Source organism: Erythranthe guttata, chromosome 11 (genome assembly GCF_056151865.1).
Source record: "Erythranthe guttata isolate IM_541 chromosome 11, IM_541, whole genome shotgun sequence".
Classification (NCBI taxonomy): Eukaryota; Viridiplantae; Streptophyta; class Magnoliopsida; order Lamiales; family Phrymaceae; genus Erythranthe; species Erythranthe guttata.
Window position 1 is genome coordinate 14,230,065 of NC_142543.1, and position 26,643 is coordinate 14,256,707.

At 36.4% G+C, this 26,643-nt stretch overlaps 3 protein-coding genes across 3 annotated transcripts; 1 reads left to right on the plus strand and 2 right to left on the minus strand.

Annotated features, from left to right (window-relative positions):
- Positions 1–200: 200 nt before the first annotated feature.
- Positions 201–2,119, minus strand: LOC105971151 (microsomal glutathione s-transferase). Its single transcript, XM_012995996.2, has 4 exons — positions 1,781–2,119; positions 1,616–1,691; positions 1,287–1,459; positions 201–484 (listed from the first exon to the last, which is right to left on the minus strand). The coding sequence occupies exons 1-4, from the start codon at positions 1,894–1,896 to the stop codon at positions 409–411; spliced, it is 441 nt and encodes a 146-aa protein (XP_012851450.1). The 5' UTR covers positions 1,897–2,119; the 3' UTR covers positions 201–408.
- A 5,150-nt stretch (positions 2,120–7,269) lies between these two features.
- Positions 7,270–9,860, plus strand: LOC105971087 (uncharacterized). The gene is made up of 2 exons (XM_088825623.1): positions 7,270–7,742; positions 9,497–9,860. Exons 1-2 carry the CDS (start codon positions 7,385–7,387, stop codon positions 9,808–9,810), a joined length of 672 nt encoding a protein of 223 aa, XP_088681749.1. The 5' UTR covers positions 7,270–7,384; the 3' UTR covers positions 9,811–9,860.
- LOC105971160 (uncharacterized) lies at positions 9,860–11,219 on the minus strand. The gene is made up of 3 exons (XM_012996009.2): positions 11,126–11,219; positions 10,925–11,050; positions 9,860–10,829 (listed from the first exon to the last, which is right to left on the minus strand). The coding sequence occupies exons 1-3, from the start codon at positions 11,195–11,197 to the stop codon at positions 10,227–10,229; spliced, it is 801 nt and encodes a 266-aa protein (XP_012851463.1). The 5' UTR covers positions 11,198–11,219; the 3' UTR covers positions 9,860–10,226.
- Between the last annotated feature and the right edge of the window lie 15,424 nt (positions 11,220–26,643).

Sequence of the window (26,643 nt, forward strand, 5' to 3'; positions counted from 1 at the left end):
TCAATGAATGTTGATTGTTGTATTTTAAACTTACACACTTGTTTATCTCGATTGATGCGACAAAATAAATCGCACTTCTAACGTAGTACATAAGACATTCTGACCTAGTCGAAGTAAAATTTCTACGTTCAAACATGACAATTCGAGTAGAGGAGCATAAGTTACGTCCGAGTTGCAGTATATAACGCAGTACATAAAAATTGACTGAAAATTGCTATCAGTATTTGCGATTCACCACTACAAGTTTACATCGAAGTGGAAGTATTACAACAAAAAGCAACCTTATCGGATCCAATACAAACTGCGTTATTTGATACAAGACAAAGGCAAAACAAAGGAGTAACAAACGTAATATGAAGTTCCACAAACAACAAAAACTCCACTACATCAAAGTGAGAAACCTTCCTTTTATGCCCTAAGCAGATGCACTCCCAACGAAATTGTGCAAATCATAAGCCCAAAAATGGCAATGAAATTATATTTCCTGCATTCGGAAAAGAAAGGGTTAACACAGTCAAAAATACTCCCCGAGTATAAAACTTAGCAGTGCAAATCAATGTCACAAGTCTTAAATCAGGTTGTGCATAAATAAATTTTAAAAACGAATAAGTCAACAAAAACGAAATCAACCACTCTCAAATAGAATAACAGAAGATGCGTCTAAATATAAGGCTTAGTCAATATTGACTTTAAAAATCATTGAGCAACATGGCTTTGATGCCCAATTCATTGGGCAAAAAAATAATACCAACAACGGTGCCCAAATACGGGCATATTCAAATACGAAGAAATCTCCTCTTACCACAAAATCAAGAATTTCTTGATAAATCCTATGAGGCATATTAAAATATCATATTTACTACGGCCTCGTTTGGTTAGGAAGATTAGCCATTATTAACTGAATAATTGGAATTTATTTGATGTTTGGTATCCTCGAAAACTTGCCGAGTCGACCCGCAAATATTATATTATCATGGCTTATCTTGTCTTATCATGCCTTTTATGGAGTTTTTTCCTTGCACGTTCCAGGATCCGATAAAGTAATTGGGTCTTCATTGAATTATTTAATCTTATCCTGACAACCAAACGAGGCCTACGTGCATTTGCAATATCACTTGGCCTTGTGTTTGGTTGGTTCTCAAGATAAGATTATGAGATCCCAATTATATAGACGGGCCAATATACAATACAATGGCTATTTGAGCCAAAATTCAGTTATCTAAGTACGAAATTCTCGACATTACTACAATTTTTAGATAATTCACAAAATGTTTGAGGTTACTAACCCGATGGAAAGACGATTTTTAGGTACACCGGTGGAGTAGCCTTTGAAATAGAAAATTCGAGTGAAGGTGTAAAAAAGTCCGAGCGACGCAGAAACGAGAGGGTGCCTAATCCCTCCCAATACCGTCAGCAGGAAAAATGTGGGCATCATTTCCAGTGAATTCTGGTGACCTCTCTGTAAACCAAATCAATTAAAATTAAAAATTAAAAATTAAAAAAAAAAAAATCAGAATACACAGAAGCTCAAATCAAATTGGTATGCAATCAATACCAATTAATTCCATGAAATTGGGCAATAAATAAATCAAAATTAAATAAAAGTAAAATGTACCTGGACACAGTTAAAGAGATTGTAATCCTTGGTATCATCTGCAGTTGCGTACATGATGGGATACATCACCTTATACCTGTATTCACAAAAATTACATCTCAAGAACCCTAATTTGGAAGAAAATAAATAAATTAGAGAGAGAGAGAGATAGAGAGAGAAAATTACTTGCGGCGAGCTTTACCCACTTGCAAAGCCATCCAGACATTGACAAGGCCGTACAGAACGAGAACAAGAACAACGTATCCGTACTCTTTCGGCAGCAGTAATTCCACTCCGGCCATTCTCGATTTCTTCTTCTTTTCTTTTTTTTCTGTTTTCTGATTGGTTAGAATTTGAGGGGAGAGGAAATGTTTGATAATTGATTTGATGGATTTATTCGACGCTCTTGTTTCGATTTAAATAGGCGGTATTTTCGGTTTAATTTATCCGGTTTAGCTTTTTTCCCAAGGCAGATTGTTGACTTTTTATGTAATGTGTAGAGGTGCCTTTTTAATTGCAGATTGCATACGTCATTGCTCGCATAGTTCTCCTTTCATAAGAAATACAATTTGCATCATGGGAACAATCTAGATTCTAGACTATACTTGTCATTTTAACTTTTTTCTGTTTGTTTTTTTTTTTTTTTTTTGTTTAAATTCCACTTTCCCACCTTGTATTTTGGCTGGATATCACTTTACCCATTTGTACTCTCAATTGCATCGATTTGCCCTCTTGTACTTTGGCTCGATATCACTTTATCCCTTCTACTCTCAATTCATCGATTTGCCCCCTATACTTTGGTTCGATATCATTTTACCCTCTTCTACTCTCAATTGCATCAATTTGCCCCATGTACTTGAAAAATTGTCTCAATGTGGACCTTACCGTTAGTCTTTAGATTTTCGACATTAACACCGTTTGATCTAAGTTTGAAAATTACAAAAAGCCACCCCTCCCTGTTTAAATAATTATTAATAAAATTAAAAAATAAAAACAAATTGTGGCTGGCGTCGCGGACTATGTTTTCTCGTTTTCTTGAATTTTTTATTATTTTAATTTTTGTTTATTATTTTTTTTTTTATTTTTTAATAATTATTTAAACTGGAGGGGTGACATTTTAGTAATTTCAGACTTAAATTAAACAGTGTTAAGGTCAAATGTCTGAAAACTAACGACGAGGGTCACACTGAGACAAATTTTCAAGTATAGGGGCAAATCGATGCAATTGAGAGTATAAGGGGGTCAAGTGATATCGAGCCAAAGCACAAAGAGGCAAATCGATGAATTGGGCGTAGAAGGGGGTAAAGTGATATCGAACCAATGTACAGGGAGGTAAATCAATGTAATTAAGAGTCAAGTGGTAAAGCGATATCCAGCTAAAGTACAAGGGGAGAAAGTGAAATTTACCCTTTTATTTTTTTTTTTGCTAAACTTATTATAGGATTATTTGTGAAAATCCGCCAATACATTGACTATAATAAATTAATAATAAGAAATACATTGAGTATCATAAGGGTGGATTCATCTCTTTTTTCTTTATTAATGAAAAACCATTTTTTATTTAATTAATTAAATATTTAGCAAGTTACTACTCAATATACTTAAACCCATTGTGGTTTAGAAATTTTGGCACATGACCCCCTTATGGTATGAAATAAGGCATATAACCCCCTTGTGGTTTTGATATTTTGCACATGATCCCCTTATGATATGAAATTAGGCACATAACGCGCTTGTGGTTTTGACATTTTGCTCATGACCCCTTATGGTATGAAATTAGGCACATAACCCATTTGTGGTTTTGACATTTTGCACATGACCCCTTATAGTATGAAATTAGGTACATAACCCCCTTGAATATAAAACTGGAAAAGCCTAAATTACCCCTAAAGAATAAAGACTTTGTTTCTTAAAAAAATGAAATTCGATAACAGCTATAATATAATATATTATATAGAAAATAGTAAATAATAATCATAATTAATAATAATATTAAAGCTTTGAAATATGTAGAATTATTTTACCAACTTATAATTAGAACAAATAAATTGATAGTTAATTATTTTATATCGAGTTTAATCCTTTTATATTTGATTTGTAGAATATGAGTTTTCAAATTGGTTTCTAAAATTGAATAAATTGTCAATCGTACAATAACTAGTATTATATACTTTTCGTGTTGTAAAATTAAAAAAAAAAGACAATAATATATTATATTTCGGGGTAAGTACATATAAATCCCCAAACACAAACTTAAAGTGCGGATCAGTCCCTACAGACGTTTCATAAGCGTATCAGTCCCTAATGCAAAGTTTCACATGCAGTTCAGTCTCTAGAGGCAGGTGAAAATTCTAAAATACCCTTTACTTTAATATAAAATTACATACCTTTTCATTTTCTCTCTCTTTTTTTCTCTTTCTTCTCTCTTTCCTCTTTCCTCTTTTTCTATGTCTCTTCTCTTTCTCATTTTCTTGCCCGTTCCAATTCAATTTTATGTTATTTTTCTTCAAACAATTCAAACGAAAATGAACACGAAAAGGCGCAAGAAAACAAACTCCTAAATCAATACAAATGAAGCAACAAGAACAAAGAAAAGGAAGAACCAAAGTAGTAGAAGAAGAAAAAAAATAAGAAGAAAAAAGGAAAGAGACCAATTTTCGAAGAATGGTGAATGGGAAGAAATAAGATTTGATTTGTTTCCCCTAATCATGAAATCGATTCCAATATATGTTGTTTTGTTGTTTTGTTGTTCGAGTTTGCATATATTTCTCGAGATAAAAAGCAGTTTCGCAAATAGACTAATCCCCATATGTTTTGTCTAAAATACCCATCATAGTATAATTTTCAACAATTTCACCATTGTACTATAACTTCATCAATATTGCACATTGATCCTGAATTTGAACAATTATATCACATTAACCATTTTCATAATTTTTTGAATTTTTTTTAGAAAATAATTTTTTTTCTTGCTAGATTCCGGCGTTGAGGTTTTCTTTATTTATTTTTTTCCTGAAATATTTTTTTCCGGCCGGTCAGCCGCCGTTGATCAGTAGTCTCCGACGTTAACTGATTTTTTTTTGTTGGAAACTTTTTGTTTCTTAATTTTTTTTCTCCCTAAATTAGTGTGTTAACAACGAAATTTAGTAATATTGAATGCCAAAATAGTAGTAATATTACTAATAATAATATTACTGGCCTAAACAGTAATACTACTGCAGGAGACGGTAATATTACTATTGGAGACATCAATATTGCATGCTAATACGATAAAATTAAATTAATTAATATATTAATATTACTGTGTTAACAACAATATTATCGTATGTGACGATAATACTACAATTAGGACAATAATATTAATATTGACACAATAATATTACTGTCTACAATAATACTCTCTCCGACATTAATATTGCAGTCCAAAACAGTAATATTAATGAAAATAGTTTCATTAATAATTTTGTGTTGCTTGTTATTTATTAGGGAAAATGAGGGATAACCCCCCAATCCACAAAATAATAGAGTCCAGGCCCATTTTAATATTTACCATTTGTAAAGAAATTTAAAATTAACATTAAGAATTGTGAGACCCCCTCACGTGTTTATTATTCCAATTTGTCATTTCTTGCCCCACTCTTTCTCTCTCTACCCCCCTATCTTCTCAACCGTCATTTTGACGTATTGTTCTTTTATTATTTTTCTTCTCTCTCCTCTCTCATCTCTCTTCCACAATTTCCTCTCTTCTCGAATCTTTTTCTGTTATTCCTTCTCTCCCTCTCTCCTCTCTCCTCTCTCCTCTCTCTCTCTCCTCTCTCTCTCTCCTTTTTCTTCCCTGATTTCCTCTGTTCTCGTATCTTTCTGTTTCATTTTTTCTCTTTATTTTTCTCTATTTCTTCTCACTACTTTATCATTTCTTCTACATCTCATTTTTTTTGTCGTTGCAATCAATCTATTTTCTACTCTATGAAATTCATGTATTCACCGGAGATGAGATTTTTATCATGAGTATTCAATTCAATTTTATAACACCATAATATCTTAAATTGAAAAATAATATAGTGAATTAATAGAAAAATTATAGATGACTACCAATTTTTTTATAGTTGACATCGGAACAAATATAGGTGACTATCTAATTTTTGTAGTTGACTCTGGCAACAATATAGTTAACTACCATTTTTTTATAGTTGACATCGTAAAAATTATAGTTGACTATCTAATTTTTTATAGTTGACTTCGGAAAAAATATAGTGAACTATCCGATTTTATAGTTGACTCTGAGTGTAGATTACTACAATATTTTATGTTTTTCGACAACAATGATCTCCTCTTTGTTGTGGACTCTTGATAAAACAAATTTCATAGGAAACAAATATTTATGATTCAACAAATAGTGCGACCATAGATCTGTAGATCTAAAAAACAATCGTGTTTACATACTCCATTTTTGAGTAATCAACCATGGAAGAATTCCGAACCGTCGCATATGGTCGTCGCGTACCGTTGCATACCGTTTCTGTTGGAGACTTCGATTTTGTCCTTTGAAGTCGCTGAAGAGGGTGTCAAAAACAGAAATTATGTGGTAAATGTACATAAATTAGGTTAATCGACGTCGAGGGGAGCGATGAGTGTATAGGAAACTACCTGTCTTCTTCTTGCTACCTTTCACCATTGTTGTTGACCTGTATTTCTCAACGATTCTCACACAGATGTTATTTGTGTTTTTTTTTTTTTGAAGAAATGTAGCAAACTAGGGCATTGTTGCAACTGGAAAATGATCCGATATATTTGCAGATTTGTTTTTGGCGATTTTCTTGGCACAAATATAGCACCGTAGCAGAAATTAAGGAGAAATTATTTTGATGAAACAGTTGAAGATATGGGGGGTCATTGCTATTAGAAATTATGGGGTAGTTCAGTAATTGCTAATTGTGAGAGGGTTTAACCCATTATGGGTCAAAATAATGTAAGATGGTTAGTCCTAATCTATGTTTGGTAAGCTTTTGGGCTTCCGTTTCCATTTTATTCTGGAGAAAGGTGTTTTAGGAGAAGAATATAGAAATAAAATAAAGTTTGTTTGTGTTTTGAGAGGAGACAATTTGTACTGTAGCAAGTCAAATCATGAGTGAAAGATGTTGGGAAAATGTATTTTGGAAGAAGAATTTAAAAGATAAAGTGATTTGATTTTGTATTTTAGTGAAGACAATTTTCACAGTAGCGGTCAAATCATGTTTGTTATAGAGAGAAATATTTGAATTTGTTTTGGTGAAAGTTTTTGAAAATAATGTAGAAAGATAATTTTCATTTTGGGAAAAATATGAAAAGAATTCGAAAACGTTACCGAACATAGCCAATATTTTTACAAATGAGGGGGTTATATCTTATTAACCCTATTTATTATGATTATTAGCAACGGTCATTTGTGTGTTTTCATGTGTAGCTGTCTCATACTCTGCAACTCCAATTCCTGAATATTCAAATTTCAATCGTCTTCTTCTACTCCTCCACCCATAACTCCAATTCCTGAATATTCAAATTTCAATCGTCTTCTTCTACTCCTCCACCCATAGCAGAGAAACAAAATCCAGTAGTAGCATTCAAAAGCTTCGGTATCATAAATGGCGGCTTATGCAGCTTTAGTTTCACTTACGAATACCATGGATCAGATCCCATGGCGTTACTATTATTACAAGCAAACAATTCGAAATTTTGGAGAGCCAAATTGCAGCTGCAGCCTATGCAGCTGAAGATGTAATCGAATCTCACGTGATCGACCGAATTCACGCAATGGAAGATGCCAGAAGGTATTCGGCACGACTACTCCGTTACCTCAAGAAAGCTGTAACTACTGAATCTGATCCATTGCACCAAATTCACGGTGGTTCGGTTTCATCGGTCGATCTCCAAACGGTAATCGAAGAAATCGATTCGATCAAGAATACGGTTATGGGGTTCAAAGATGAAATTGGATCCAAAGACGATCATTTTACGCAGCCCAAGTGTTCGATGGTGACTACTACATCGACGACACCGGGGAAGAATACTATGGTCGGATTTGACGAACAGTTGCTTCGACTTTTGGACAAGCTCACCGGTCAACAATCTAATCGGCAAGTAATTCCAATTGTAGGCATGGGCGGCATTGGTAAGACTACTCTCGCCAAAAATACCTACGAACATTCACTTATTATGCACCATTTTGATATTCGTACTTGGGTTACTATATCTCCAAAGTATAATGTCAAAGAACTTCTCTTACAACTTCTTTCGGAAAAAAATAGTCAAATAGATGAGCAGTTATTAGGACAAAAGTTACATAAAATGCTATGGGGTCGGAGATATTTGATTGTAATCGATGATATTTGGAGTATTGAAGCTTGGGAGGAGGTAAGTCGTTTCTTTCCTGACAACAATAATGGAAGTCGAATTGTTGTGACTGCAAGGATATCAAATGTGGCTACTCACTTCAACTCTACGTGCTTCGAGTTGACTTTTCTAGATGAGGATAAAAGTTGGAAACTATTTTGTGAAAAAGCATTTGGTCAAGTCGGTTGCCCTTCCGAGCTAGAGGATATTGGAAAGGAGATTGTTAAGAAATGCAAAGGACTTCCCCTTTCGATTTCTGTGATTGGTGGGCTTCTTGGAAGATCCAACAGAACGCATAAGTACTGGAAAAATATTGCAAAAGATCTAACCTCGATTCTCAACTCTGGAGAGGACGAGAATTGCTTGAGTATAGTATCTTTGAGTTACACCTACTTGCCTGTCTATCTTAAACCATGTTTTCTATACATGGGAATTTTTCCAGAAGACCATAAGATTCGTGTCTCCCGACTGATCAAACTTTGGGTAGCCGAAGGGTTTATAAAATTGAATAAACCGCAAAGCTTGAAAGATATCGCACGAGGTTACTTAAATGATCTCGTTGATAGGAATCTCATTTTGAAACATAAGTTGGGATCAAATGGAAGAATTAAATTTTGTAAGATCTTTTGAGAGATTTATGTCTAAAGATAGTTCAGAAAGACAAGTTTATGTGTATGATGGAAGAAAATCCGGGAGGAGTAGAAAGGGAACGTCGTATTGTATGTAACAGAAAGGGGGTCCGTCGTCATACTTTGCAATTAGCACCACTTACCCGTACTTTGGTAACGAGCACAGATGGTCGATTGTCCAGCAATAGATTGTTGAGAGTAATGTCTTTCAACGATAAAGCGAAGAAAAAGTATTTACACTGGCATATTGTTGACCAAGTTAACATGCGATATCTTGCTTATAACGAATTCAATTACTCCTCTTCTTCTGTCAAGCTTCCTACGTCGATAGACGTACTCTGGAATTTGCAAACAATAATTATTGGAAGGGAAATCGAAGCGCCATCTCAAATTTGGGAGATGCGACAACTTATCCATGTGAATATTCGTAAGTTATACCTTCCCGATCCTCCTCAGAATAAAAAACAGGATGAGTTTGTTTTGCAGAATCTGCAGAAACTCGGGAATGTAACAAACTTCGTGTGGAGCGAGGAGGCTTGTAAGAGAGTCGTCAATGTCAGGAAATTGCACATACAGTACGATAACGACTCGAAAAGCTCAAATGACTATTCGCTCCACAATATTAGCCGCTTGCATAAACTTGAATCGCTTACGTTCTTTCCTTACGGTCTACCCAATTTGTTGCAGAAGCTCACGTTCTCGAGTTCACTCAAGAAGTTGCATTTAGACGATTGCGATGTTCGCTGGGAAGATTTGTCGGTGATTGGCTCGTTGCCTTATCTTGAAGTTTTGAAACTGAATGTGGGTCGGGTGGAAGGAGAAATGTGGAACCCCGTCGAGGGGGAATTCCTTCGCCTGAAATTCTTGTCAATACTTTGTTTTGATATTGTTTATTTGAATGCAGACTGCTCGCATTTTCCGGTTTTGGAGAAACTTGTACTCATAGGAATGGACAAGTTGGAAGAGATCCCTTTAGATATTGGAGAAATACCAACGCTTGAACTTGTCGAATTAAATAGGTGCACCGAATCTGCCGCCATTTCTGCTATGAAAATAGCGGTGGAACAAGAGAATAATGGTAACGACGAACTTCGAGTTCAAGTTGATTTCCATACGAAGAAACAATTAGAGAGTTTCAAGAAGAAGGTGGAACAATTAGCAACGAGCTTTACGGGAAATAATTTTCAAGCCAATGGGTATTTCGAGTTTCAACATTGAATGACTCCACCTTCTTGTAACAAACTTGGGGCTTATTATTTTTCTCTTCTTTCTTTCTTTTTTTTTTTTTTTTTCGTTTGAGGTCGAGAAATGAAATTTGTCGTTGTGAAGTTTATAAGATGTGTTTTTATTTTCCTTGTGTAAGCAAAATAGGTCTCTAAATTTCATTTTGGAGGCTCCTTTAACGTCTCTAAACTTCATTTTAGAGGCTCGTTAAAAAGTATGTTGTTCAATAATTCCGAGTTGCATAGGGTCTTCGATCTCTCCTTACTATAGTCCGTCATAACAAATTCGATCGATACTATATTTGTATCAAGTGATTAATTAGTACTAAATAACTATCAAGAATTACCATGAATTTAAGTGTTTTCTTTTTTTTTTTTTCCGCCTTCCGGTAATGTCTCTTTTGCCCCTCATCATATCATACCTCTACGCTTCATCTCTTGTCTAGTAGCATGCTGTTTTCCCCTGAGATGCATCTCGAAGCAGTCCTCGTTCATGCAGCTGACGTGGCACAGCTGACAAAACACCGGCTTCTTCTTTGCCACGATCCCTCTAGTTCCGTTCCTCCTACATTCCTCAAGTTCGTGCAGTTTGGCCTTGTGCTTACGCCCCTTCAGGTGCATCTCCATCGTATCCCTATCCGAGCAGAAAATTTGGCAGACGTTGCACTTCGGCTGCTTTACCGTGCAGTTCCTCGTCTTCAGCTGCATCCACAAAAGCTTCGCCTTGTGGGGCCGGCCCCTCAGGTGGTCCTGCATTGTGGTCCCACTTGAGCAGCTGACCTGGCAGAGCTCGCAGAATAAATTCCGGGGGGATTTATACACCGCTTTGCTGCTGTTGTTGTTACTGTAGGCTGGCGGTGGATTTAGCAGTTCTTGAATGTCGATTTGCTTTCTCTTTAAACTCGAACGCGGCTTTGTGGGGATGATTTGCCCTGGAAAATATTTTGGCCTTCGAGTTTCTGCATCGGTTTTCGGAATCAAAATAGCTTTTGGAGGTGGAGTTTTTGCCGGAATCTGTCACCGAAAAAAGGGATTTTAGTTAACAAAGCGTGGAAAAATGACTTTAAATTTTTTTGTGCAAAAATCGGAAATAAAATTTGTTTAATTACCAATGGGAGTTCAAATGATGAGTTATAATTAAGAAGTTTTTTGTCGAAAAGTTTGCTCGGGTTTATCCAATCTTTATGAGGTGATGACGGATTTATGAGGCTCGATATTTCGCCAGAATATGGCTCCTGAATCATACGAAAAATACGATAAATTCAGACAATAAATTCTTTTAATTAGTACATTTTGATGCAAGAACTCACAATTTTTATCAAACTCTGCTCTGTGTGAAATTGGGGTCTTGGAGACGGAAACGTAAGTCTTGGATGTTCCATCGAAGATTGTACCTTCAACCGGGGAATTAAATATTAATAATAAAAAAAAAAAAAAGATCGAGAGGTGAATTGTTAATTAAGGTGAAAAAGGTTGAGCTAAGAAACTAACTTTTGTCCCGGCAAAAATATTCGAGTATCTCATTTATGATTCGAAACGCAGACTTAAACACATCACTTTGGATTTTCATCCAAGACTGTCAATCAGAGAAAATAAATAAAGGAAAATGAGAATTTACGAGCCAAGAAAATTATATTTACTACTGTAAAGATACTATAAATTCGATGAATTAACAGTATGAATGCAAGAAAGTAAGTCATTACATGTAAAGACAACAGATGTGACGAAATACGAATACGAAAAATTGGTTGATGCCTACCTTTTTGCGGTTTGCTAGTTCCAAACTGGAAGTGCTAGTTCCAAACTGGAATTATGCGCAACAAACATTTCTCGTTCGATTAAATTGGGTCCCTTCAAAAAAAGTTGACACAAAATTAAATTTCAAGAGAAGGGATTAATTATTGTATGGGGAATGTGATACGATATATATTTAATATATCGTATATTTATTCATTAGTTATTATTTAATTATTTAATATATATTATTTAAGTATTAATTTAGTTAGAGCCGTAGGTTTAATGATTATAGGATAGACATTAAGTATTTTATTAGTTTAGGTAATTATCTTTCCTAGTTAGATTAGGATTCTAGGGTTTTATTCTCTTTAAATAGTCGTACTGTGCTAGGGTTTTAGAATGCAGAGAGAAATAATAAAGAATAGATCTTACGTTTCGTATGAAATATTTGTGATACACAAGAGATCACATCAATTGGTATCAGAGCGAAGTTGCGATTAACACCAACGCTTCGTTAGCAAGGCAGCGATTACATCAAAGCTACGCTGGAGCAAAGTTGAGAAGTTGAGATCACATCAAAACTTTGTGAAAATCATGATGTCAGAAACAAGACGGTTGGAGCGATTGGAAAAATCCGTAGAGAAATTACGGATTAATTTTCAAAAATTGCTCGAACAAAGTCAAGGACGACGTCAACGCCATCACAAAAGCCGAAGGGACCGCTGCCCGTCACCGCCACGGCCATCACCACCACCGCCGCTGCCGAGCCTATCGTCGGAGGGAGAGGAAGAGGACGACGATGACTTTTTCGAAGAACCTCAATTTTTTGTGAGTTCGCCGAAAGATGAATTATCGGATTCACTTGAGGTAATTTGGGACGAAGGTGAGGAATTAACTAAGGAAGAGAACGAAGAACTACAGTGGATATTAGAAGAGTCCCATGATGTTGAAAGGAAAAAAGACGAACAAGAATTGGTGATTGTGAATGAACCGGAATCTGAAAAGGTAATTGAAGAGGCTTATTTATCGGGAAAAATACTGACAATTTTTCCAAAAACCTTTAGCAGTTCGTTCAATCAACATAAACAATGTGGTAAAGATCTTGATCGTTCGTCATGTTTTTCGGAGTCAATCGGGAAGCAAGTCGATGAAGTCAAACATAGGTGGAAACGCAAAGGAGAGAGACCAATTTAACTCGAACCTTGAGGGCAAGGTTCATTTCAAAAGGGGTGGTTTGATGCGATATATTATTTAATATATCGTTTAAGTATTAGTTTAGTTAATAGTTTATTATTAATTAATTAGATTAGTATATTTATAATATATATATTGCCGTGAGTTAGTAGTGGTTAGGAGATTATTAGGTATTTAATTAGTATAGGTAATTATCTTTCCTAGTTAGATTAGGATTCTAGGGTTTTATTCTCTTTAAATAGTCGTTTTGTGCTAGGGTTTTATTATGCAGAGAGAAATATTAAATAATAGATCTTACGTTTCGTAGGAAATATTTATGATACACAAGAGATCGTATCAATTGGTATCAAAGCGAAGTTGCGATAACACCAACGCTTCGTTAGCAAAGCAGAGATTATATCAAAGCTAAGCTGGAGCAAAGTTGAGATCACATCAAAACTTTGTGAAAATCATGATGTCCGAAACAAGACGGTTAGAGCGATTGGAGAAATCTGTAGAGAGATTACGGATTGATTTTCAGAAATTGCTCGAACAAAGTCACAGACGACGTCAACACCAACACAAAAGTCGAAGGGACCGCCGCCCATTACCGCCAACGCCACCGCCGCTGCCGCTGCCGAGCCTATCGCCGGAGGAAGAGGAAGAGGACGACGATGAATTTTTCAAAGAGCCACCGCCGCCGCCGCTGCCGAGCCTATCGCCGGAAGAAGAGGAAGAGGACGACGATGACTTTTTCGAAGAACTCCAATTTTTTGTGAGTTCGCCAGAAGAAGAGGAATCAGATTCAACTGAGATGAAGTGGGACGAAGAGCCGAAAGAAGAAGAATCGGAGTCAACCGAGATAAAGTGGGACGAAGACGAGAAATTAACCAGAGAGGAGAGCGAAGAGTTACTATGGATATTGGGAGATTTCCATGGTGTTCAAAAGAAAGGAGAAGAAGAACCGATGGTCAGTTTGGAGGAGACAAAATCTACAAAGACGATTGAAAAAGTTTATTTATCGGGAAAAAGATTGGATATTTTCGCTAAAGTAGCCTTTGGAATTTCGATGGATCAGCATGAACAATGTATTAAAAAGCTCGGTCGTTCATCGTGTTTTTCGGAGTCAATCGTGAAGCAAGTCAATGAAGTCAAACATAGGTGGAAACGCAAAGGAGAGGGATCAAATTGACTCGAACCTTGAGGACAAGGTTCATTTCAAGAGGGGTGGTTTGATACGATATATATTTAATATATCGTATATTTATTCATTAGTTATTATTTAATTATTTAATATATATTATTTAAGTATTAATTTAGTTAGAGCCGTAGGTTTAATGATTATAGGATAGATATTAAGTATTTTATTAGTTTAGGTAATTATCTTTCCTAGTTAGATTAGGATTCTAGGGTTTTATTCTCTTTAAATAGTCGTACTGTGCTAGGGTTTTAGAATGCAGAGAGAAATAATAAAGAATAGATCTTACGTTTCGTATGAAATATTTGTGATACACAAGAGATCACATCAATGAACCGGAATTTAGAAGAGTTTTCTTACGTTAAGTAAAGAAATCTTATGATACACAAGAGATCGCATCAATTGGTATCAGAGCGAAGTTGCGATTAACACCAACGCTTCGTTAGCAAGGCAGAGATTATATCAAAGCTACGCTGGAGCAAAGTTGAGATTACATCAACACTTTGCGAAATTATGTCGTCCGAGAGAAAACGTTTAGAGCGATTGGAAAAATCCGTGGAGGAGATACGGATTGGTCTCCAAAAACTGCTCGAACAAAGTCAAGGACGGCGCCAACATAAGAGCCGAAGAGACCGCCACCGCCGACCAACAACACCACTACCGCCGCCGCCGAGCCTATCGCCGGAGGAAGAGGACGAGGATGATGATGACTTTTTCGAAGATCCACCGCCGCCGCCAATGCCAAGCCTACCGCAAAAGGAAGAGGAAGAGGACGACGGTGATTTTTTCAAAGAACCCCAATTTTTTGTGAGTTCGCCGGAAGAAGAAGAATCAGATTCAACTGGTATAAAGTGGGACGAGGAGACGAAAGAAGAAGAATCGGAGTTAACGGAGATAATTTGGGACGAAGATGAGGAATTAACCACAGATGAGAATGAAGAACTACAATGGATATTGGGAGATTTCCATGTTGTTGAAAGGAAAAAAGACGAACAAGAATTGGTGATTGTGAATGAACCGGAATCTGAAAAGGTAATTGAAGAGGCTTATTTATCGGGAAAAATATTGAGAATTTTTCCAAAAGCCTTGAGGAGTTCGTTCGATCAACCTAAACAATGTGGTAAAAATCTTGATCGTTCGTCATGTTTTTCGGATTCACTCGGGACGCAATTCGATGTAGTCAAACACAGGTGGAAGCGCAAAAGAGAGAGCTGCAATTATTGGAACCTTGAGGACAAGGTTCATTTCAAGAGGGGTGGTTTGATACGATATATTATTATTTAATATATCGTTAATTATTAGTTAGTCATTATTTAATTATTAAATAAATAGAATAGTTGTTTAGGGTTATAGATGGCCGTGAGTTAGTAATGGTTAGGAGATTATTAGGTATTTAATTAGTTTAGGTAATTATCTTTCCTAGTTAGATTAGGATTCTAGGGTTTTATTCTCTTTAAATAGTCGTATTGTGCTAGGGTTTTGATTATGAAGAGAAATAATAAACAAGAGTTTTCTTACGCTTTATACACAAGAGATCGTATCAATTGGTATCAAAGAGCCACCGCCGTCGAAGGTACTCGAATTTTCTTTCATTTGTTGGCTTCAAAACTCTTGTCCTCCATTTTTATGGGTGTATATGGAATTGCCATCACTTTTGGGGACTTCAATGAAAAGTTCCCTTTTGTTATTGGAGGGTTGAAATTTGAGGCAAAAGTGATATTTCTTTCTTTTCCACCTAGGGACCCAATTGCAATTTAAGACTTGATTGGAGGATTTGATTTTTCTGCCCCGCCTTCTTTATTCGGCCGACCAAAATCTTCTTCTCCATTTTCACTGCTACCATTCCACCGCCGGGCGACATATTTTGGTTGCCATCCGCCATTGGAACACAACCTTTCACCAACTCTCGTTCCCTTCTCGTGGGTTTAACGAGATTTGTATTGAACTGCCATTTATGTATATCGTGACTGTGGCGACCAAGGACTGCAGCAAGGAGGAGCGGCAATGGGTGAGATTTGGCTCGTACGCAACCGTCTTTATGTCTTCGAGAGAACATGCGGCGCGGTCCTCCAGTCGAGGGTGAGTTTGAGGAGGCGGATCTGAGCGGCCAACGGTTTGCGGCGGTGGGAACATGAGATAACACCGTCGAGTGCTTTACACGGTGATGGCGTTTCCGGTCGGCGGCGAGGTTGAGGCGGCGGAGCGGAGTGCCATGGTGGAGTGTTTTCCGCCTATTGCCTTGTGTTTGTGGAACAAGACATGGGCCAGCTGTTCGGTCGACGTGAGTTGAAGGTGGCTGACTGGACTTTGTATTGGCCGGCAATTTAAAGCAGACTCTTATTGCAGTAGCATCCTCGAACAAACGCACTTCTCTCGCAGCGGCGGCAAAAGTGATGACACCGGTGAGTGCTTCGGGCGACGATTGGTAGTTCGCTGGTGCAAATCTATCTTTCGAGAGTTATCAATGGGATCTCCGGTGGGAGGAGGTGCGACACTTCCGATGGCGGAGACATATTTGGATATATGGAGGTTGGAACGAGATTACACCGACGGCTGCTTCTGGTGGCGATGTGGCATTTGTCGGCGAGCATATTCCGACGGCCTCCTCAATTTGATGTGGTGGAGAGATTTAGTAACAGAGCCCAATGGTCCATGGCTGCATTTGTTGAGGATGGTGAACTCTGACAGATATGGGGATGTTTGCCGTGGGTCCACCGTCGTAGCTTTGTTTGTTGCCGTGGCATGTTCCTTTTTCTTTTGCTGAACTTTGCTAATTGTTTAGGAAATTTCCTTCAATATAAAGATTTGGTGGATCCTTAAATTGAGCACAAATCCTCAGTTGCCCATCAAGGAGAGATCCGTATTAGTTACCATCTCATATTAAGGAAAATATCCTTTTGAATTTGCCAAATTTCCTTCTACTGTAAAGAGAAGTGATTTGAAGCTAACCTCTCTCGTAATGAATTTGAGGTATTTGAGTTTTGACTGAATTTTGTGAATTGTCTTGCCCCCAAATGTTTGATTTGACTACTGGTAACAACGACAATATCGAGGACATGGATATCGGAGGAAGAGATGAGGGGCGAAGATTGTCCCACCGGGCGTGCCAATTTGTTAACCACAAATTTTCAAGTCTGCAAAATATAATAAAAATACAAGACAAGAAAATAGGGAACAAATAATTTATTAATCAAAACGATGTGGATTACAATCTCCGTAATTCCCCTGATTCTTCTCTCCTATTCTAATTTTGATTCAAGGGCTTAAAAGCTTGTTCTTGAATCGAACATATGATTTCCTATCACGAACATCTCGAATTTAAATATGTTATGAATTCGAGGAATCGAATATATGATTTCCTATCACGAACATCTCGAATTCAAATATGTTATGAATTCGAGGCGGAGGCTCGGGACGTGAGCTTGAGAGCTCGATATGTGTCTTTGTGAGTCTGATTTTTTAGATGCACCAAAGATCTTCTTTTATAGGCACAATCTAGGGTTAGGGTTTCTCGACTTGTAGAGTGGGCCAGACATTTTAAAGCCCAAATATATTATGGACTTTAATTTGAGACCTAAATTAATAACCGATTTATTTTGGTTATTAATTAGTAATTTATCTCAAAATTTCGATGTCTACAAATGCCCCCACTTCTAGTCTCGGCGAAGAACATGTTGCATATTTGTGAGACGAGACTTGAAGTACTTCATTTATTTGACTTGTCATATTGCATAGGGTGTCGTTTCTTCAAAAGACTTGCCCCCATCCTCATGATCTTCTTGTTCTTCTTCAACATGTTCTTCTTTGAGCTGATACGACTTTTGGAATGAAGGTTCTTCGACTTCATTTGCAGTTATGCTCAATTCCATATCATGTGCTCGAGTGGCCAACTCTTCAAAACTTTTATGCGATACACAAGAGGCCTAAATTAATAACCGATTTATTTTGGTTAATAATTAGTAATTTATCTCAAAATTTCGCGAGATGATGTTTAATGAATTGTTTGACCATAACAAACAATACGTTAAAGAGTCAATCTATTGAGAAGATTGATGTATCACTAAAAGTGTCAAATATTTCCTCGATGATGTTTAATGAATTGTTTGACCATAACAAACAATACGTTAAAGAGTCAACGATGGTGGAGACATGTGATGAAGTAGTCGATCCGACGTGAATTCAAGGTGGCCGACTGGGATTACACCGGGGGCAATTTGAAGCGGCAAATCAGATTTCTTGCAGCAGCATCCTCAAATAAACGAGTCTCTCCTATCTCTTGTGTATCATAAGATTTCTTTACGAAAGCGTAAGAAAACTCTTGTTTATTATTTCTCTTCATAATCAAAACCCTAGCACAATACGACTATTTAAAGAGAATAAAACCCTAGAATCCTAATCTAACTAGGAAAGATAATTACCTAAACTAATTAAATACCTAATAATCTCCTAACCATTACTAACTCACGGCCATCTATAACCCTAAACAACTATTCTATTTATTTAATAATTAAATAATGACTAACTAATAATTAACGATATATTAAATAATAATATATCGTATCAAACCACCCCTCTTGAAATGAACCTTGTCCTCAAGGTTCCAATAATTGCAGCTCTCTCTTTTGCGCTTCCACCTGTGTTTGACTACATCGAATTGCGTCCCGAGTGAATCCGAAAAACATGACGAACGATCAAGATTTTTACCACATTGTTTAGGTTGATCGAACGAACTCCTCAAGGCTTTTGGAAAAATTCTCAATATTTTTCCCGATAAATAAGCCTCTTCAATTACCTTTTCAGATTCCGGTTCATTCACAATCACCAATTCTTGTTCGTCTTTTTTCCTTTCAACAACATGGAAATCTCCCAATATCCATTGTAGTTCTTCATTCTCATCTGTGGTTAATTCCTCATCTTCGTCCCAAATTATCTCCGTTAACTCCGATTCTTCTTCTTTCGTCTCCTCGTCCCACTTTATACCAGTTGAATCTGATTCTTCTTCTTCCGGCGAACTCACAAAAAATTGGGGTTCTTTGAAAAAATCACCGTCGTCCTCTTCCTCTTCCTTTTGCGGTAGGCTTGGCATTGGCGGCGGCGGTGGATCTTCGAAAAAGTCATCATCATCCTCGTCCTCTTCCTCCGGCGATAGGCTCGGCGGCGGCGGTAGTGGTGTTGTTGGTCGGCGGTGGCGGTCTCTTCGGCTCTTATGTTGGCGCCGTCCTTGACTTTGTTCGAGCAGTTTTTGGAGACCAATCCGTATCTCCTCCACGGATTTTTCCAATCGCTCTAAACGTTTTCTCTCGGACGACATAATTTCGCAAAGTGTTGATGTAATCTCAACTTTGCTCCAGCGTAGCTTTGATATAATCTCTGCCTTGCTAACGAAGCGTTGGTGTTAATCGCAACTTCGCTCTGATACCAATTGATACGATCTCTTGTGTATCATAAGATTTCTTTACGAAAGCGTAAGAAAACTCTTGTTTATTATTTCTCTTCATAATCAAAACCCTAGCACAATACGACTATTTAAAGAGAATAAAACCCTAGAATCCTAATCTAACTAGGAAAGATAATTACCTAAACTAATTAAATACCTAATAATCTCCTAACCATTACTAACTCACGGCCATCTATAACCCTAAACAACTATTCTATTTATTTAATAATTAAATAATGACTAACTAATAATTAACGATATATTAAATAATAATTTATCGTATCAAAGTGGAAACTCAAAGATGACTGTGGCGATTAACACCAACGTTGGTATCAGAGCGAAGTTGCGATTAACACCAACGCTTCGTTAGCAAGGCAGCGATTACATCAAAGCTACGCTGGAGCAAAGTTGAGAAGTTGAGATCACATCAAAACTTTGTGAAAATCATGATGTCAGAAACAAGACGGTTGGAGCGATTGGAAAAATCCGTAGAGAAATTACGGATTAATTTTCAGAAATTGCTCGAACAAAGTCAAGGACGACGTCAACGCCATCAAAAAAGCCGAAGGGACCGCTGCCCGTCACCGCCACGGCCATCACCACCACCGCCGCTGCCGAGCCTATCGTCGGAGGGAGAGGAAGAGGACGACGATGACTTTTTCGAAGAACCTCAATTTTTTGTGAGTTCGCCGAAAGATGAATTATCGGATTCACTTGAGGTAATTTGGGACGAAGGTGAGGAATTAACTAAGGAAGAGAACGAAGAACTACAGTGGATATTAGAAGAGTCCCATGATGTTGAAAGGAAAAAAGACGAACAAGAATTGGTGATTGTGAATGAACCGGAATCTGAAAAGGTAATTGAAGAGGCTTATTTATCGGGAAAAATACTGACAATTTTTCCAAAAACCTTTAGCAGTTCGTTCAATCAACATAAACAATGTGGTAAAGATCTTGATCGTTCGTCATGTTTTTCGGAGTCAATCGGGAAGCAAGTCGATGAAGTCAAACATAGGTGGAAACGCAAAGGAGAGAGACCAATTTAACTCGAACCTTGAGGGCAAGGTTCATTTCAAAAGGGGTGGTTTGATGCGATATATTATTTAATATATCGTTTAAGTATTAGTTTAGTTAATAGTTTATTATTAATTAATTAGATTAGTATATTTATAATATATATATTGCCGTGAGTTAGTAGTGGTTAGGAGATTATTAGGTATTTAATTAGTATAGGTAATTATCTTTCCTAGTTAGATTAGGATTCTAGGGTTTTATTCTCTTTAAATAGTCGTTTTGTGCTAGGGTTTTATTATGCAGAGAGAAATATTAAATAATAGATCTTACGTTTCGTAGGAAATATTTATGATACACAAGAGATCGTATCAGAATGTAACATTTCTTAAACAAATTTGCAGAGCAATTACTGAAAAATAGATGACACTCGCTTCGAATTCTAAAGAGAATGATCGAAAACAGGGACAAAATAACACATACATTATACACACACACACACACACACACACACACAGAGAGAGAGAGAGAGAGAGAGAGAGAGAGAGAGAGAGAGAGAGAGAGAGAGAGAGAGAGAGAGAGAGAGAGAGAGAGGAAGAAAAAAAGGGCTTGAAAATGGTTACCTTACTGAAAGCAGAAAAAAGACTCAATGGAGTGTGAAAACAAAACGAGGCCTTTAAAATTAAATATGGTGTTTGTGAAGTACACAGAAAGGACTAAAACACACACAAGGCATGATGCATGTATATATTTGCATTAACAAGGGAATACATTTTTTAAAGAGTTCTCAGGGGCATTCTTGTCAATTCAAGTGTATTTTGGCTTAACATATGTTGTGGGCATGTGCAAATGCTAAATTGCTAATTAGTGTGGGTCGTTGATTTGAGACAATTCATCTATTTTGATTTATTTGAGCCTCTATTCAAGTAAAATATATTGTAAAAAAAAAAACCCAAAAAAATAAATAAATTAATAAGTAGAATAGATTGTACGTCCATTTCCAAAAGGTTCAGGAATTTTTCCTTTTTTCCGTAATATGTTTTTGAATGTATGCACATGCATCCTTTGCTCTTGCTCTTCTGAAAATAAATTGTTTTAAATAATTCAAATCATTTATTTATTCATCATATTATTTTTAGGACGTAGTGCACTTTGTCCTTAGAAAATTTCAATTTCGCACTTATCCCACTACAATTTAAAAAAAAAAGACTATTCCCCGTCATATTTTGTTACAATTGTACTTAACCCCAAATTACTATTCCCCATCATATTTTGTTCCAATTGTACTTAACCCCAAATTACAATTTTCGGCGTATTTTTTACTCCCTCGGTTCCTAAATAAATGTCTATTTTCACTTTTCACAAAGATTAAGAAACTCAATAAATATATCTTGATTTTAGAAAAATCATATAGAAATGACTAAAACAACATTTATTATTTAATGATTTATAAGAGAAAAATAATGATTTGAGTTTCATTAATAAGGTTAAAACAGGAAAAATGCATTTAATGCAGTGTTGGAAATCTAAAGTGACAGATAATATGGAACAAAAATACTTTTAAAAAAAGACAATTATTGTGGAACAGATGGAGTATTAAAATTGCCATTTATCAGTCCACTTCAAGGGCATTTAAGCCCTTTCATCAATCCAACCAAAATCTTAATATCCTTATATTTTCTAATACAAAAAAAAAACACAACCTGTTTTACCAATTTCATAAAAAACAAAATTTAGGTTTGTTTATACCGTAAAACGAATTGTGTTTATCGTGTCTCTAAAATTGCGAGAATTAGCAGCTACTACGGTGATTCGTCCCTCGAATGATGCAAGTGCCCTTCAATTGGATGAATTTGTTGCACTTTCGTTGAAAAGATACGCAGAATTTTGTAATTTGGGGCAAAGTGCAACTGAAACAAAATTTTAATGGGAAAAGAGTCTTTTTGTGGAACTTATAGGGGGGAAAGTGTAAGAAATGAAAAATTTTTAGGGGGCAATGAAAACTTTTAGGGGGCGAAGTATATTTTTGTCCCTTATTTATTTATGGGGTAAGTACATATAAATCCCCAAACACAAACTTAAAGTGCAGATCAGTCCCTACAGACGTTTGATAGGCGTATCAGTCCCTAATGCAAAGTTTCACATGCAACTCAGTCCCTAGAGGAGATGAAAATTCTAAAATACCTTTTATTTTAATCTGAAATTACATACTTTTTCATTTTCTCTCTCTTCTTTTTCTCGTTATTCTCTCTTTCCTCTTTCCTCGTTTTCTATGTCTATTCTCTCTCTCATTTTCTTGCCAGTTCCAATTCAATTTCTGTTATTTTTCTTCGAACAACAAACAAAAATAAACACGAAAAGGCGCAAGAAAACAAACTCCTAAGTCAATACAAATGAAGCAACAAGAACAAAGAAAAGGAAGAACCAAAGTAGTAGAAGAAGAAAAAAACAAAAAACAAAAAAAGAGGAAAAAGACCCATTTTCGAAGAATGGTGAAGGGGAAGGAATAAGATTTGATTTGTTTCCTCTAACCATTAAATCGGTTCCAATATCTGTTGTTTTGTTGTTCGAGTTCACAAAGATCATTTATTTATTGTCGATTTTGAGCACTTCCTCTCATGGGTATTATTTTTCGGCGACATTAGCATGTTCCCAAGGCATTCTTAGTCCTAGCAAGGATTTGATGTATGATGTTTGTTGACTTTGATATAGGAAATGTGAAATTTTTTTATTGTATTATTCTTGGTGATGTTGTACTATATGCCATATGCAATAATGGTATTCCTAGTGCATTTGGATGGTGTTGAAGCAGAGTATTGGAAGTACTAGTAGTGGAACTTTATAGTACATTGTATTTGTTATAATTGTAATTATGAGTATGTAGTTGCAGGAATATGTCATTTGTTATAGAGCTAACAATACTATTGGTCCAGCTCTACTCGTACTTTTATATTGAAAACATTGTCCATATATTTTGATGAATTGCACTTACCTGTTGAACACATGATACTATATTTTGTTATGAATTGAGTTTATATGGTTAAACTTGACCACAAATTAATATAAATAATATAAGCGTACCATACTAATGAGCAACAACTACTTTCTAGTTTATTTGAAGATACTATGTCAATTCTAGACATGTACTTCACATGTGTATTCACTGTACTCACGTGTTTCACACATCAGACTATAGTTTGTGATGAATTGAGTTGTACCGATTTTCTTAACACTTTTAATGATCAATTAGTGTGGGAGATGCATAAATTATGTTTTAGATGTGTATTTTAAGGTTGGTGAGCATTATTGTTGCGTTTGGAGTACAAAATACCATAAATATGTTGAATTTCATACATGATACTCATATAAGTGTACAAGATACCATAAATGTCGGGAATATTTAGACCATGAATCTTTTTGATTAGTTGGAGTTTGTCTGAAAACGTCTTATTGCTTATCTTGCCTCGAGATTTAGTTTTGTAGAATTTCATTACGAACGAAAGTTTAGAATTTTCTTGCCATCCATTATATAGAGGGATACACCACTCAACAATGAGTTTAGGACAATCATCAACTCCCGATGTAGAGTCTTCAAATGATTCGTGATGATCAGGATGAAGACATGCTTGCAAAAATTCATCCATGTTCTCACGACCGCTCGCACCATCATCAGTTTCATTCACATCTTCAACTTCAGAAATTTTAAGATGACTATCTTTATTTGTTCACAAACCTGATGCCCGAGACGATATTCTTCCTCAGACTCTAGGTGCATTATCCATTGGCCTAAACCATAAGAGTTATCCCAACCCCTCCAAAGTCAATATCCATGGACAAATTCCCGATCCCCAATTTTTCTACACTCACAATCTCGACATAGACACCGTATTTTATTATCGATCGCAGCCTTATTAAAAGCAAAATCCAGAAATTCTTCACAAACCTTTTGGAATGCATCTGTTCGATGATCATCTATCAAAACCCAACTCCTATCATCTTTCATTTTGTAGTAAATAATTACTCATACCGATGTTGGTGAAAAGAAGCATGACAAATATTTTAGCTATTCAAAATATTATTTTTATCATGTAGAATGCATTAATTAATATAGAAAAATATTTCCATCGAAATTATAAGCCTGATCAGTTTGGTATCCCTTCCAAATGAAATTATAAGCCTGTTGTTGAGCATATATTTTACACTCAATGTATACTTTCTTACGAGAATTTTTGTATACTTTTATTGATTTAATGATGCTTAATGAGTGGTTTATTGTATTTTAGGTACAACATGACGATTTGGGAATTCCAAGGTTGAAACGAGCCAAAAAAGGTCAAAAACGGGCAAAAACGGAAGAAAACAGAAATATAAATATGCTGAAAATTGCCCTGGCGCGGCCGTGCCAAACTTAGCCTATTTTTGGCGCGGCCGCGCCAACTGCATAATTTGGGCAGAAGGTTTCGGCGATTCTCGCGCGGCCGTGTGAGAATTCCACTGATTTTCGCGCGGCCGTGTGAAAACACGCTGGAGACAATTTTGGGCTTTTAATCACACAAGGAAACCTAAAATCTTTTACCTAGTTGGGGTATCTATTTAAGGGAAAACCAAGCACGGATTAGAGGACTTTTTTTGACACAATCTTAGAGGAAGAGGAGCGAGAGAACGGAGAAACGAAGACGGAGAATTGACAAATCTTCATCACAATTCTACTTTCATCTATCTTTTCTTAATCTATTTCTTTTTATATTTTTATGATGTTTTTCATAGAGAACATGAGTAGCTAAGTTTTTAATCTAGGATTTTGCTGGAACCCCATGTGGAGATGGTGAACCCGTTTTCTTGAGATTATGCAATTATGATTTTATGATTATTTCTTCTACTTGTTATGATAGTTAGTGCATGAACCTGATCAATTTATGTGCTTTATCTGTGATTATTGGGATTGACTCGACAGAGCTATTTTGATACATAGACGGTAAGTAAAAGAGCCTTCGAGTAGTTTTCACCGGATGAGTGTGTCAATTGCATGTGGTGTCGTAGACATACATATATCACCTTAGGTAGCCATTTACGAGACTTGTTAGTTAATGCTTTATTCATAATTGGTTTGCATAGACATATAGTGAACCGTTTATGAATAATAGGCTCATAATACATGCGACAGCGGGTTATGAGTAAATTAGAGTCTCGGGTTAATAATCAGGAATCATATATTTCATAATTGAGGGGTTTTGGGTGAGCAATTCTTGCATAGAGGGAAGATGAAATCCTAGGTCGTTTTTTACTTTATATTTTCTCGTGTTTTGCGTTCATAATTAGTTTAATTATTTAGTTGATTAAATTTCACAACCTTGCGTAGGCTGGATAAAAATCATCATTGTTAGAATTTGGTACTTAGGATTAGATGATTTGAGTATTCCCTGTGTGCTCGACATCCGACTCTCACGAGTCCACTTTTACTACTTGTTTGCGATACGTGCACTTGCTTGTTAGGTATTTAGCCCAACAAGTTTTTGGCGCCGTTGCCGAGGAATACGGCTAAATTATCTATTCATTCTAATATTGAATTTGAGCATTTTTTCTTACTTCAGCCGTTTTATTTTGTTTATCTAATTATTTGATTATTTTTGTTTAAGGTACATTTTATGCGAAGAAGATGCAACACTAACTTGCTACCTTTTGATCCCGAATCTTAGGCACGCCAGGAGAAATCAACGGTTAGCCCAAAACGTTCCCCTAACTATGGAATAAGAGAATAATCGCATGGGAGATGACCAAGGACGCTTACTAAATGCGGCAGAAAATATCGTCAACGAGCAAGAGCAACAACAGCTCATTAATCCACCACCTCGTCAACGAGCCTTGCATGAGAACACCGTTCCGACACTCAATGGGTTTCAATCAAGCATCCAGCAGCCCCCCATTGAAGCCAGTAATTTCAAAATTAGAGCGGGACTCCTTACCATGCTCCAAAACAATTGGTTGTTTAGCGGATTAGCTCATGAAGATCCGCATCTTCACTTGGTCAACTTTCTTGAAACGTGTGATTCGCATAAGATGAACGGAGTATCTCCTGAAGCACTGCAACTCCGCCTTTTCAAGCACTCTTTACAAGGAGCAGCCTGAGAATGGTTACAAACTCGTGCACCGCACTCCATCTCGTCTTGGCCCCAGCTAGCACAACTCTTCATGAACACAAATAACTCCCCAACAAAAACTTAAAGAATCCGGAGACAAATACAGAATTTCATAGAAGAAGCCGGTGAAGAGTT